General features: G+C 35.3%; 1 protein-coding gene across 2 annotated transcripts in view; it reads left to right on the top strand.

Annotated features, from left to right (window-relative positions):
• LOC138709586 (transforming growth factor-beta-induced protein ig-h3-like) overlaps positions 1-14,652 on the top strand; it is a 57,436-nt gene that overhangs the window by 23,696 nt on the left and 19,088 nt on the right. For both annotated transcript variants that reach the window (XM_069840470.1, XM_069840469.1), the window contains exons 5-7: positions 3,549-3,749; positions 8,730-8,894; positions 12,350-12,476. In XM_069840470.1, coding sequence (XP_069696571.1) covers positions 3,549-3,749; positions 8,730-8,894; positions 12,350-12,476 — 493 coding nt within the window. The remainder of the gene's footprint in view (positions 1-3,548; positions 3,750-8,729; positions 8,895-12,349; positions 12,477-14,652) is intronic.

Here is a 14,652-nt window from a genome sequence, read left to right as displayed (position 1 = left end):
TTTAATTAGCTGCAACGTTTAACGTCTACATCACATGTTAATTTATTACCTGTTAGTATTATAAATTATTTTATGAATTTTATTTCGTCCTTCATATATAACAACACTGAAAGTTAAATAGCTCCGCAAATAGTTATAATCACGAAAATGAAATTTGCAACCGCCATTTTGCAATGAAGAGAAGCACTTTTTTCTCGTCAATTGGCAAAGCGAAAACGCTTTACTACAACGCTTTTAAAACACGCTTGGTTTTACTTCCAAAGTACGTTCTAAAATAGACCCAATCTATCTAAATTTTCAGAACTTATATAAATTGTCTATTAAATATAGGAGGTCACTCAATTATTCGCAATTGAAAGGACAGGGACCTCTCAAATTGCAGATTTAGATTTCACGGCGCTTCTTCCGACGGCCTTCACATGCTTTGTCATCGAACAACAGATGACAGCGTCTTGCCATCCTAACGGCAAACACCAGCCAGCTCTTCCTCTTCCCGTTCCGTGATCGGTTGATCAAATCTCAGTCCCCCTCGCGTATGTGGTACCTAAGAGGTTACGTCCAATTTCGGCTTCCCCTTCAAAATTTTCTAGAGTTCCTTCAGTGGAGCAGCGTAACCCGGAGTGAGACTAGTGGCCAACAGGCTTGGAGCTCACATATATAGCTTTGTACAGCCCCCAACCCCTTGTAAGGACGATTTTTGCGTACATTTTAAAATTTTTCCTCCCAATTCTTTTTCGATTTTTTGATGTAAATTTTAAATCTGCCGCCACAAATTTGTCCTCGGTTCAACCGAGTAATGACGTCACAGTAACTGCTCCGAACCGCTCCGTCCCCAGCCCAAATTCATAGTGTTCAGTCCAAAGGCAGTTCTTTCACAGCAAACCCAGCTTATTCCAGTGTTTTCTATTTTCTACCCTCCTCTTTGTCTCCGCATATGATCCATATATCTTAATGTCGTCTATCATCTGATATCTTCTTCTGCCCCGAACTCTTCTCCCGTTCTCCATTCCTTCCTTCAGTAGGCAGGACATAATAAACTTTATGCTTTTATTTTAGAAACTGAGACATGTTTCCCTATTTAGCAAAGACTTTCATAGACAAATCATTTATTTACTATAATAATTCTATTACATCGTTTGTAATATAATTGAATAACATGAAACATTTTAAGGAAGAAATTATATTTACATTACATTCACGTATTAATTTGAACTAGGTTTAAATTACCTTAATTGTCTAGTTTCGGCTTGGGAACCATCTTCAGAACTTCTTGGCCCTTGCGTCTTACGTCTTCTGCAGTTCTTAGGATGTCTCCAAGCCGAAACTAGTCAACTAAGGTAATTTAAACCTAGTTCAAATTGACACGTGAATGTAATATATACACAATTTATTCCTAAGTGATATAGTATTAAAAGTTGTGTAATCAAGATGTAAAATAGCCGGGTAACTAGCCATACCAACACATAAGACATCATGTTGTTTTTTCATTTTTATTTTTTTGTTATTAATCTATTTTTTTGTGTACATTTTATTCAATTGTCTGTTTCTGGTTTATCTAATTATGTAAATCCTACTTAATTGTAATCTAATACTAATATGTATACTAAAGTGTTTATTTTTATTTTTACTGTGTACATTTTTTATTGAATTATCGGCTTCTGTTTTTATGTGATTCGTATTTGATTCTAACAACATTAATATGTATTCCACTATGTTTATTTTTATTTTATGAGGTAAATTTTTATGTAACTACCTCTTTTGATCACATTATGTACCTAAATTGTATCAGTATGTAATTACTTAATTCCGATCCAGTTTTATGTTCAACTATGTAACAAATTTTAATCCAGGTTGAGTGTAAGAAAAGGCCTTACGGCCTTAACTCTGCCAGGTTAAATAAAGCCATTATTATTATTATTATTATTATTATTATTATTATTATTATTATCATCGTATTCATCATCATACACAATCTCGCTCTCGCGCTTGTGGAATACCCTACCCAGTGACATCAGAGACTGTCGGAATTTAGTAGCGTTCAAAAGCAAACTTATTAAGCATTTTCTTACTGCATAGAGTAGGTCTAATTTTTACTCATTGAATAAAAAAATTGTCTCTCTTCTTAACTTTTACAATAAACTATATAGCCTTTATTAATCAGTTAATTTTAGTACGGTACTTTGATTTTTATGGTATTTTATTGTATTGTAATTGTATTCTTAATATTGTAGTTGTAATCCCCTGGTAGAGGGGAAGAGAAGGCCTGATGGTCTTATCTCTACCAAGTTAAATAAATAAAATAAAAAATAAAATACATATATAGCATCGCCTGTTGTTTATGCAACTAGCACAGCCATGTTGTATCTAAGGCTGCATTGTATTCTCCAAATGCTATTAGGAAATCTATGCAATAATTTCAGTATGATTAATTAAATTTACTTTTGTTTCTCTTCTTTTTATTTAATAGTGCTTCATTGTAGAAGAGAGGGAAGTAGGATTTTATTCACAAGCGGAAAGTTTGGCGCCAGAGGCGTAGCCGGTGCACAAACTCTCATTGTGTGATCTATACTGCAGTGCAGAATCGTATTATTCAGGCAATTGATTATCAAGTGCGTGTTTCCTGCAATTGTATTGGAATTTTTAAACTTGCGTTTACACATTGATACGTATAAAATGGGGAAAATGTTTCCCTGGCAAGAAAGGATTTCTTCACCCACGAGACTGGGAAATTATTTGACGCGATAGGGAAATTCATCCTCTCATTCTCCCATTAATTCGAACCCTGCATTGTACCAGTTCAAAATTTTTGCTTAATTTTATTTACATTTCTAAGCAGTTTTATATAACTATATTAAAACTTTAAAAAGTGTTCTTACTGTATTTCAACAACAATCGTTTGGTACGTAGATCAGATAATAAAATGGCGTGATTAGTCCTTTAACACATTATGGGAAACCTTATTTTATTTTGTCCCTGACAATGGTAAGTATATATTGTTATCATTGAAAATAAAGTTCAGTGCTCAAGTAAAAACATTTATCGCTACGTTTTTATGAATAAAAATAAATAATAAATATATTACACTATGTTGAATTATATTTCCTTAATAAACGATTGTTTCTTTTAATCTTCTTCAATTGTTTAATTTTTTTTTTCGTTCTTGGTAACTCTATAGCATCTGTTAGATGCTTTATGGTTGTGCTAACAGATGGAGTTACTTGTCAACAATGTGACGCTGAAACGTCTGTTCAAGTTACTGCCCAGCGACAGTCCTGATGTATTTCATATTTTTGATGATTGGTTAATTAATATTAATCCGGTACACTCACAATCATACTTACATTCATACAAATTTCCAGACTGTAGACACCCAGGGAATTTTTCTTCTTCAAGACCATGCTGACCAACAGACCACGGAGGCAGTCTTTAATTAATTTGACTTAGAAAATACCCTGGATAATTGAGAGTTTCTCAAGTGTGAGTGCATTTGCCACTATTCACAACTGCTTAATGCTTAAGGTAAATTAACTTCAGTGCTTTGATTGTAGGCACTTAAACTTCTGCCGCGTGGAACAGTTACCGATCTTGAATACAGAGTTCGGAGGGTTCCTAATTTCCTGGAATCGCCACCATTACTGCTGCACCATACACTAGAGAGCCGGGTTCGTCTTAAGTATCTTCCTACAGATTCACTTGTGCCATCACTCTATAGTGGTCGACAAATTCGTTTCAACGTGTTCTCTAATGAAGTAAGTGAAAATCCATATAAATATATAAATCAATAAATAAGTAAGGGGGAAAGGAACTGGCCACCCTAACTCATTATCTCCTGGCTTAGTTTCTCATAGTGATGCCTTACTGGTGTCACTTGTGAGGTTCAAACCTCTCTTCGGACAGTTGACTAAACAACAACAATTAACGTAGACAGAGTTATCTTGAAATAAGTTCTGAGACAACGTACAGAGTATGAAGTGGATTTTAACCATTAAGGAAATTTGTTTCAGTTTAGTAGCAAAAGACATTTAATAGAATTAATGTTCTAATAAATTAAAATAAATATTTACTTCACGATGCTCTTGATTAATGAACACGAGGTGTAATCATTAAATTCCGAGACCGTGTCTGTTGTGGGCGAAGGTATCACGTGATTGACGCCCGCGCAGCAGTGACGCTAGACGACCTTGAAGAGATGCGACACGAAGTTTCACAGCGCTATCATGGATGAATATATAATAGGATGCGAAACTTACCGACTTTCCCGTAACACATACTAGAGGCGCTGTTGTAGAAATTGATCTTGCTGCCACCTGTTGGGAGGAGGGGCGTTATTACATCTAGCAGCGCACCAAGTAGCTAAATGAGTAACTAATTACTCCATGCATTTAGCAGCGCACCTGGTGACAAAAATGTTAAACTGAAAGTATTCCCTCCCACCCTCATCGATATTCAAAACCAACACAATTTAAAATAAAACATTTACATTTTTATTCGTCACAGCATTTTCTACTGAAAATTCTTACCGGTACCAACAGGAAGAGTCCACACCTGTGGAGTAACGGTCAGCGCGTCTGGCCGCGAAACCAGGTGGCCCGGGTTCGATTCCCGGTCGGGGCAAGTTACCTGGTTGAAGCTTTTTCCGGGGTTTTCCCTCAACCCAATATGAGCAAATGCTGGGTAACTTTCGGTGTTGGACCCCGGACTCATTTCACCGGCATTATCACCTTCATCTCATTCAGACGCTAAATAACCTCAGATGTTGATAAAGCGTCGTAAAATAACCTACTAAAAATTAAAAAAAAAAACAGGAAGATAAAAGAGACGATCTATTTTACACTACCCAATTAAAATATAACCAGACAGAGACAAAAATAAAGCAAAAGATTAGATAATTGGGATTGTATTCTTTGGGTATTTATTGTACAGCGCAATGGAAAAGTCTGCAAGAACTGCTTAGATAGTTCAATTTATTATATTACTATTGCTTTACAATACATTCAACAACACTATTTTTACAAGTCCATAAACATCACTGTTTATACACACATGTAGTATCACTTTATATTCACTTATTAACAAGTTTCTGTCTGCCATCTTGTCTCCTTGAGCAATATCTCGAATGGATAAATAGAGAACTCTGGGTAATGTACCCAACATGTAGTTCTAATCCTACGACGTTGGGCGCTGATCATCTTATTTCAGCCCCCTGCCGCCAGATGGTGCTGACCGCAGTTTCGCATCCTATTATATATTTATCCATGGCGCTATCTTCATTGAGACCTGTATTACACAAGGTTTTGTTAGCACGTGCATCCGCGCATTGGCGAAATCACGATAGACTAGAAACTGGAGCAGAGAGCCAACGTCAAATTCTTCGGGAAATCGGCAACCGAAACTCATGGAATGTTGAAGCAAGTCTACGGGAATGAAGCAGTGAGTCAGGCGAGGTGTTTTGAGTGGCATACGCGTTTCAGAAATGGCAGAAAATCGCTGGAGGACAACGAGAGGCCAAGTTGACCACAGACGTGCAACACTACCCAAAATGTCAAAAAAAATTCGACAAATTGTGCATGATGATCGACGTATCACCATCAGAGAAATTGTTGACATCGTCAACATGACATTTGGAGAGGTTCAAATGATCCTCACGTCCACATTCAAATGGATGCTCACAGAGCTCTCGCAACACGCCAGTTTTGCACCTGTAACAAGATGGTCGTCGTTACTCACCCCCCGTATGCGCCAGATTTAGCCCTCTGCGACTTTTTTTTTGTTTCCGAAGATTAAATTCAAGCTAAAGGGTCGCCATTTTGACACTGTGGAGGAGATCCAATGCGAATAGCAGAAAGTGCTTGATAGGCTTCAAAAACGCAACTACCAGGATGCATTCCAAAAATGGCAGACGCGCTGGGATCAGTATAGAGCTGCCTAAGGGGACTACTTTGAAGGAGATGACAGCCAAATTTAAATCGGGTAATTTTATTTCCATTTATGGGACAGGTCTCGGAATTTAATGATCACATGCATATAATAACTCAAATAATGGACTTAAATTAATAAAAAAATGGTTTTACATCAATTATCTTTCTATCAACGACAATAAAACCATAATTGTTCCATTCTCATTATCTGAAAAAAGTAACAAACCTCCTACATCTATATTAAGTATTAAATTACATAATTCTGATTGTTGTCTTATACAGTGTAAATGTCCGAGTATTAAGGAGTCCTCTGAAGTTAAGTATTTAGGCATAATTTTCGATAATCATTTAAAATGGAACCAACACATTAATTACCTTTGTAATAAATTACGTAAAATAGTATATTATTTTGATTTATTGAGGAATTACTTGTCAATAAGTTTATTACGCACAATATATTTAACTTTATTTCAATCGGTAATTATGTATGAAATTATAGGATGGGGTAGCTCATTTAAATCCAATTTTAATCCACTTTATTTATTACAGAAGAAAATAATTAAAATACGTCTTCATAAACCTATTGATTTTCCATCTCAAAATTTGCTTTTAGACTCTAATGTACTTAACATCAGACAAATTTATTATATTGTATTAATAAAATTCATACATAAAAATCGAAATATTAAGAATTGTATTCTTATAGTTATGAAACAAAAGGTATGAATTCTTTAAGATTGTTTGAACCAAAATGCAACACTGTTACAGTATTTAATCATAGTAGTAATTTAGGCCCAAGAATATATAACAAATTTATATTTAAATATCCTAATCTTGTCAATTCTAATAGTTCTAGTATTCAATTTAAAAAGTTATGTATGGATTTTATAAAAATTGAAAAATTGTAAATTTAAATTTATATCACTATAATTGCATAGTAGACATAAGACAAATTGTATTGTATAATTATCAATTTCAATTCAGGAATCAGCCCCTGAGCACGAGTTCTACTCTTTCAGGGGCGAGCTAAAGTTTTTCTATATATATATTATATTTTATGTTACAATTATTACCAAAAAAATAAATAAAATAAATACATCTCGTATGTATCAAAAGCGAGTCATTATTATTTATTATTATTATTATTATTATTATTATTATTATTATTATTATTTACTTACTTACAGATGGCTTTTAAGGAACCCGCAGGTTCATTGCCGCCCTCACATAAGCCCGCCAGCGGTCCCTATCCTGTGCAAGATTAATCCAGTCTCTATCATCATATCCCACCTCCCTCAAATCCATTTTAATATTATCCTCCCATCTACGTCTCGGCCTCCCTAAAGGTCTTTTTCCCTCCGGTCTCCCAACTAACACTGTATATGCATTTCTGGATTCGCCCATATGTGCTACATGCCCTGCCCATCTCAAACGTCTGGATTTAATGTTCCTAATTATGTCAGGCGAAGAATACAATGCGTGCAGTTCTGTGTTGTGTAACTTTCTCCATTCTCCTGTAACTTCATCCCGCTTAGCCCCAAATATTTTCCTAAGCACCTTATTCTCAAACACCCTTAACCTATGTTCCTCTCTCAGAGTGAGAGTCCAAGTTTCACAACCATACAGAAGAACCGGTAATATAACTGTTTTATAAATTCTAACTTTCAGATTTTTGGACAGCAGACTGGATGATAAGATCTTCTCAACCGAATAATACCACGCATTTCCCATATTTATTCTGCGTTTAATTTCCTCCCGAGTGTCATTTATATTTGTTACTGTTGCTCCAAGATATTTGAATTTTTCCACCTCTTCGAAGGATAAATCTCCAATTTTTATATTTCCATTTCGTACAAAATTCTGGTCACTAGACACAATCATATACTTTGTCTTTTCAAGATTTACTTCCAAACCGATCGCTTTACTTGCTTCAAGTAAAATTTCCGTGTTTCCCCTAATCGTTTGTGTATTTTCTCCTAACATATCCATGTCATCCGCATAGTCAAGAAGCTTTATTATTATTATTATTATTATTTACTACTACTACTACTACTACTACTACTACTACTACTACTATTATTTCAATTTATATAGCCTAAAGGCCCATTCACAATGAAAATTAAACATAACGTAAACATAACACGTGTGTGGAAACAAACATACCGAATCAACAAAACTACAGAATCTATTACATAAAAATGGAGAATTGCACAATGACTGACGATGTAGCTATTCAATTTATGTTTATAATAACTACAATGGCATCAGCGTATGGCTTTCAATACTTGAAATCAAAGAAACGGAGATGTAAAATAATCAACTTTTCGTCATATGATTCCATGTTGCGCACCTAGCTATCATCACGGCCAATAGATCAAAATATTGCCTATTATTATATATTTGATCTATTGGCCGTGATGATAGCTAGGCGCGCAACATGGAATCATATGACGAAAAGTTGATTATTTTACATCTCCGTTTCTTTGATTTCAAGTATTGAAAGCCATATACTGATGCCATTGTAGTTATCAGAAACATAAATTGAATAGCTACATCGTCAGTCATTGTGCAATTCTCCATTTTTATGTAATAGATTCTGTAGTTTTGTTGATTCGGTATGTTTGTTTCCACACACGTGTTATGTTTACGTTATGTTTAATTTTCATTGTGAATGGGCCTTGGCTACTTAAGTTTATGGCATATGTTTATGTGCTTATGTTAATGTTTACGTTATGTTTAATTTTCATTGTGAATGAGCCTTAATATTTTACATCTTTTAACATCAGATAATTGTGATTTCTGCATTTTCAGCTTATAACGGCCAACTGTATTCCAATACTCAGAACTGACATTCACACATCACAAGGACTGTTGCATGTCCTTGAAGCTCCTCTGGATACTTCTCCTCTTTACACGCTAGCTGACCTTATTGCCCATCAGCCACAGCTCAGGCGCTTAGCTACATTCATCACGCAGGTGTGTACAGATCATGTAATTAACTTCAACATGTCGGTTTTAATTTATATCTTCGGAAGGTCGCAGGTTCGATTTCCATTGGGGTCATGGATTTTTTTTTTTAATTTCTGGATCTGATTCGCCGGGATTTTAAAACAGACAGATGCCCACGTGCATCAACGTCGGTTAGTGTAACCACTAGTTAAAATTGTCACCTAACCCCTGGTTAAGCATTTTTACGGTGGATCGACCTCGGTTACGACTTAAATAGAAGGTTAACCACAGTAATCTCTAAACGGCCATATTCGAGCGGTTACAGGAGATATCCAGTGATTAGTAGAGCAAGTAAAGCAAAATGGCGGCCAGAGCCACAGATGTTTATTTCGAAGACGATTATTATTGTACAGTACTTGAATTACTTGGATAGAGCGTGAGTGTGAAGTTTCTTTAGTGGAAAGAGAGAATTCTTACGAGGAATTAGGTGACAGAAAATTTCAGGAGGAATGTCGTTTATCAAAATCTACAAATGGCTCACTTGAAATAACAGAAAAACAGTCATATTTCTTCTATTGATCGGCTGCTTATATTACGATTCTATATAACTTATTTTCTATATTTTAAGAGGGAATACTTGAATATCTCTTTCTCTATGTCACTGGCTGAACAAAGAGAGGTTATGGATGGATTTTAGGATAATGAACAGTAACCTGGTGTAAATGAGGTCCTGGATCGTACACACATTCCTACTAATCTTCTCCATCCTTTTCATTTATGGATATTCCTTCTTTTTTATATAATATATTTAAATATAGTAAGTAAGTCTATGATACTTTAACCTCATATTGGAATATAATCATTTTTGCATTCAATTTTCTGTTTTGTACAATTTTAACCTAACAGCACTGAAAAACAAAGAAATGCAACTCGCAAATATAACAGCGCCCAAAGGTAAACAAATGCAACGCGAAAATGTAGGCTACGTTCATTTCGATGTAGAACGGAGTGAGCACAGTCGTTTTTAGACGTTGACTATTATCTTTGCAGCGGTATGGATGCTTTCCTTTTGTCATTTTGTAGAAACAGTGTACCATCATAGACTTTACTCTGGTTAAATGAGGTGTTAGTTAACCATGTTTAAGTAATCGGTGATTATGAATGGTGCACAGAAATTACATTTTAACCACCGTTACTGTTTAACCGTCGTTTCGTGATCTATGATTACTGCGTTTTTAACCGATGTTGATGCACTTCGCCAAGAGTCTAAAATTTCTTATATCGCCATCTGGAAAAACAGAAATAAAAAAATTAATGCAGAAACATGCCCGATTTTAAACAAGTAAAGATGCAATTTGGCACGTTCTATTATTGGTGTACGACGTACAGTACGTGCCCATTTCAACGTGCAGACTAGGTGTCGGCAAAACTATTAAGAAAGTCATCAATACATGAAAAGGTTCGGTACTTTGGTCCTCTGTTGTGAATTCGGTGGTCCCTGGCTGGGTTACAGGTGCGGCACCAGACCCTCTTTTGTTGCTGAGAGTAGAGTGAGAATTCGGTAGACGATTAGGGTAATAAAATTCATAAAATGTCGGTACTGGGAGAAAAAGTGAAAGGCGATTGCCATGTGTAACTTCCAAACTCTGATATTTCCAGCTATGGTGCGGTACGCAATTCGTTTGAATTTTATTTTTTCTTCTATCTTATTTGAAGGACCACATGGGCAGACCTCGAGGACCACAGGTGGTCCGCGGACCATAGTTTGAGAAACACTGTTGTAGACCATTTGGTATGTGTAGTCTGAATCCAACGTTTTTCATGGTTTACCCAGGTTATGACGTTCCCATGGTAGTGTTGATAGAATATATTTAAATAAATTAATACATTTTGTTAAAACCCTACGCTGTGTGTGTTACAGGTAGCTTCTTATTATGTCCGTTATTATTCCGAATGAAACAAAACAAATTTATTTGAGGGATTGCAGAGAACTCGCGTATTAACAAATAATATGAGAAGAGCAAGCAACTCGATAAAACTCAGTCCAATGAAAAACACGAATATAAGAAACGTTGGAAAGCCAAAATATATATATATATGGGCTATGCCATATGAAATCGATCAGTAAAAAACCTCGCATTTTTATACCCCAATTTTTTCCCTATTTATACAAGGTGCTGAGGAGAGTGCATTTGCAAAAATTTACTATCGAAAGTCAAACAGTTTTCGTATTATTGAGCGACAAATTTAGCGTATTTTAGAAAAACAAGCCTCTTTCAGCGCTCAGAACTCTGGAACCATCTACTGTAGAACAATGAACGGGAGCTCATTTTGAAACTGACATTTCGTAGGTTATGATAAGAAGTAATCCTTATTTTTATTGTATACAGAGAGACAGATAATCTGATTTTACTTACTTTTAGGCTTTTTGCCCATTTGTAAAAATGTAAAAAAATATTGAGAAAAAACTTGCATTATTTAGAGGGATTCGGCATTGTTTGCTTAGTGTCACGGCAATAAGTTTCGAGGGTATTAAATAAATTATTTTCATACGCCTGGACTTGAACGGTGCAGTACCGCACGCACTGGCCAAGAGCTGAAGATAAGCGAGCGTTGGGCGTCATTTTACTCCTGTGTTTATGACAACTTGTGATAAAGCTAGCCCAGCTATGCGCTACTAGACGAAACATGACGTGTTTGTCTCCTGGCCTTGCTTCCCCCGGCTAGCTCCCGCCTCACAGTCAGCTGGTTAGTTCACGCGCACACTATTTATTTTCTTTATTTGATATTTTCAATACTTTCTTATCAACATTGCACCAGTAAAAAATATGTGTTTATTTGTACTTTCAATGAGGAATCTAACCATATATTTTAAAAATATTTTTTCGTGGGCAAAGGCGTCTTAATGAAGAAAAATCTTAATTTCTCCATTTCCATAAAAAGTAAGAAAAACTGTTTACATGTCAATATAAACTTTAACTTTTCATCATCAAAATAAACCATGATTTTGATCATTGGGGAAAGGGTTTCTGAGCCACAACAGTTTAAAGTTGCTAATTTTATGAAAATACGATACATTTAAATATTTTTAATTTAAACACTATGAAGTTCTGATGCCTCAAACTTTGCACAAAGCATTGTATCACAGTTGTCTATGGACAGAAAAAGTTTCATTGTATTTAAAAATTGCAAGGTCAATTTTCTCTATATTTCGGTCGATTTGAGATGGAATAGCCCATATATATATAATATAACAGATTGACTTCACATTAAAATTGTCACACGAGAACTAAAATTCGTAACATTCATGTAACGATGTCAGTGGACATTATACACACCCCTGATTCCTCCCGCGATACCTCCCATATAATTATCTGGACTGATATTTGGGCTGCCTAAACAAAAATGAACGGCTTAAATCAGACACCTTGTATAGTACTTGTATGATCACTAAACCAAAGTTTGCTTATCCATATTTCTAGGCTCAATTTGGATCAACTCTCAGAGCTGCTGGAAGTTTCACTTTCTTTGCTCCTACAGATGGAGCTTTCCGAGAGATAACAGAAGATCGTTTACAAGTACTGCTTTATAACGAACAGGCTCTTAATGGTAAGCTGAATTGAAAGAATTCAGATATAATCTATTTAAACTAATGTTATTTTTGCTACATTGTTGAACTTATACTTATGTGATATTTTAACACCAACTATATACATAACTATTTTCTACTCAACCCTTCAGGCAAATTCAGAGGCAATACCGGTAACTCAATACCGATATTCATCATGGTTATCTTTAATATTCAATCTGAATCATTACATCATTTTACGGATCCTGATTATCCTCCTGGGCCCTGAGACATTTTTTGTTTTACTTGTAATACTACATTATTCAACGAGCCTATAATGGTAGTAATTAAGACGCGAGTATGTTTATGAAACTCGCTTGCGCTCGTTTCATAATTTTCATACGAGCGTCTTAATTACCATTATAGGCAAGTTTCATACGACTTTTTATGCTCGACCATATTTCTAACTTGAAATTATTCATAAGAATTCATGTTATGGTTATGTACGTGAGGAGCGAAACTGACCTGAATTGTGAGATGTGCGCAGACGCGAAAGTATTGATTTTTTCCGAAGCACGAATGTCATTGACCTTGATATAATCTAGAGAATAACATGAACATTAGGCTTGATATAACCTGGAAATTGATTTAGAATTGAAATACGAGATGACAAATTGAATTTATTTGAATATTATTTACAATTTACGCTAATTATTATAGTAACAGAACATAATCTTCTGCGACAATATTGCATTTCCAGCCTCCGTGACTTTTCGCTAATTGTCTTTCGATTGCATATCCGAGAATAATCGATACTTGCGGTTTTATAATGGTACAATGGTGATTTCTCATTGGCTGAACAACTGAATTATAATGAATAGGTGTACTTTAATGAGGTGCATTAAAGGGCTACTACCAGGTGTATAATTACTACATTTCGGCATGGTCGAGCATAAAGTTCAATAAGTATAATTCTACATTTGAGTCTCTGCACATACAACTTATATCATAATTTATTTACCCTTAAAATACAGAGCGAATCAAAAGTCTAGAACCATATAAATATCTTCCATATGCTTGATTTTCGATTACTATAGGTGTTACCAGTATTTGTAAGACCAAATTCTCTACCAGTGACACATTCGATTCTAGCCCTCAGCTATGTCAAAAGCCGCCATTTTGAATTTAACTTTGAAATTTTAAATAGAAAGGAGGTCATGTAGATACTCAAAATCATGTGAAATGTTCTGAGAAAAACAATGGTGCAATCCGTTTTGAGATATCTCTAATTGTTTTCAAGTTATTTAAAGATAACTGTCATAAAGACACAAACATTAGTTACTGCATCTACAGATATTTTGTAACATGGTACAGTACTAAGGAGGCTTTGGAAAAGGTATTTTATGCAATTCTGGTAATTAACTTTTCCTGCTTTACTGTTTGGTGAACCTGTGACAGTTTCAATGCATTGTTGTGATTATATGAAGCTTTCATGCAACAAATTTCTTGATTTTCGTGATGGCATTATCGAAAGAGGAAAGAATTGATATCATTCTTCATTCTGGTAAGTTAAGCCACAGAAATGTTGCAGCAGATTGAACGAACAGTTCTCTGGACGTTGGATTCGTCGGCGTGAACCAGTATAATAATAACTGGAACATGCAAATCACAGAAACCTGCGGAAAAGTATATTCTATTATCCATGTGCTAAAAAGGATAAATGTTCATCTTCCCTCTTGCTTAAAAAAGTCCCTTGTGCAGACCCTTGTATTTCCCTATTTTGACTATGCTGACATTTTACTGACTGACCTCTCCAGCGACAACAAAACGAAACTTCAACGTGCTCATAATTTGTGTGTACGTTTTGTAAGCAATGTTCGTAAATATGATCACATTACCCCATCCCTGGAAGCAATAGGTTGGCTTAAACTAGATAAGAAAATAAATTTACATTCACTTCTCCTTCTCTTCGAAATCTTGAACTCTTCTATTCCTTCGTACCTGTCGTCTCGCTTCACTTACCTTTCTTCCCACCACAATCTGAACACACGCCCTCGTCATGAAACAATACTAACAATACCATCCCATCGCATCTCCTCATACTCATCCTCTTTCACAATAGCCCTGCCAAGACTCTGGAATTCGTTACCTGCTAGCATCAGGGACTGTCGAAATAAAATTGAATTGAAACGCAAACTTACTAGGTACTTGGTCAGT

Source organism: Periplaneta americana, chromosome 11, assembly GCF_040183065.1.
Source record: "Periplaneta americana isolate PAMFEO1 chromosome 11, P.americana_PAMFEO1_priV1, whole genome shotgun sequence".
Taxonomy (NCBI): domain Eukaryota; kingdom Metazoa; phylum Arthropoda; class Insecta; order Blattodea; family Blattidae; genus Periplaneta; species Periplaneta americana.
The sequence above is the reverse complement of the archived record's forward strand: the minus strand, read 5'-3'. Positions and strand labels throughout refer to the sequence as shown.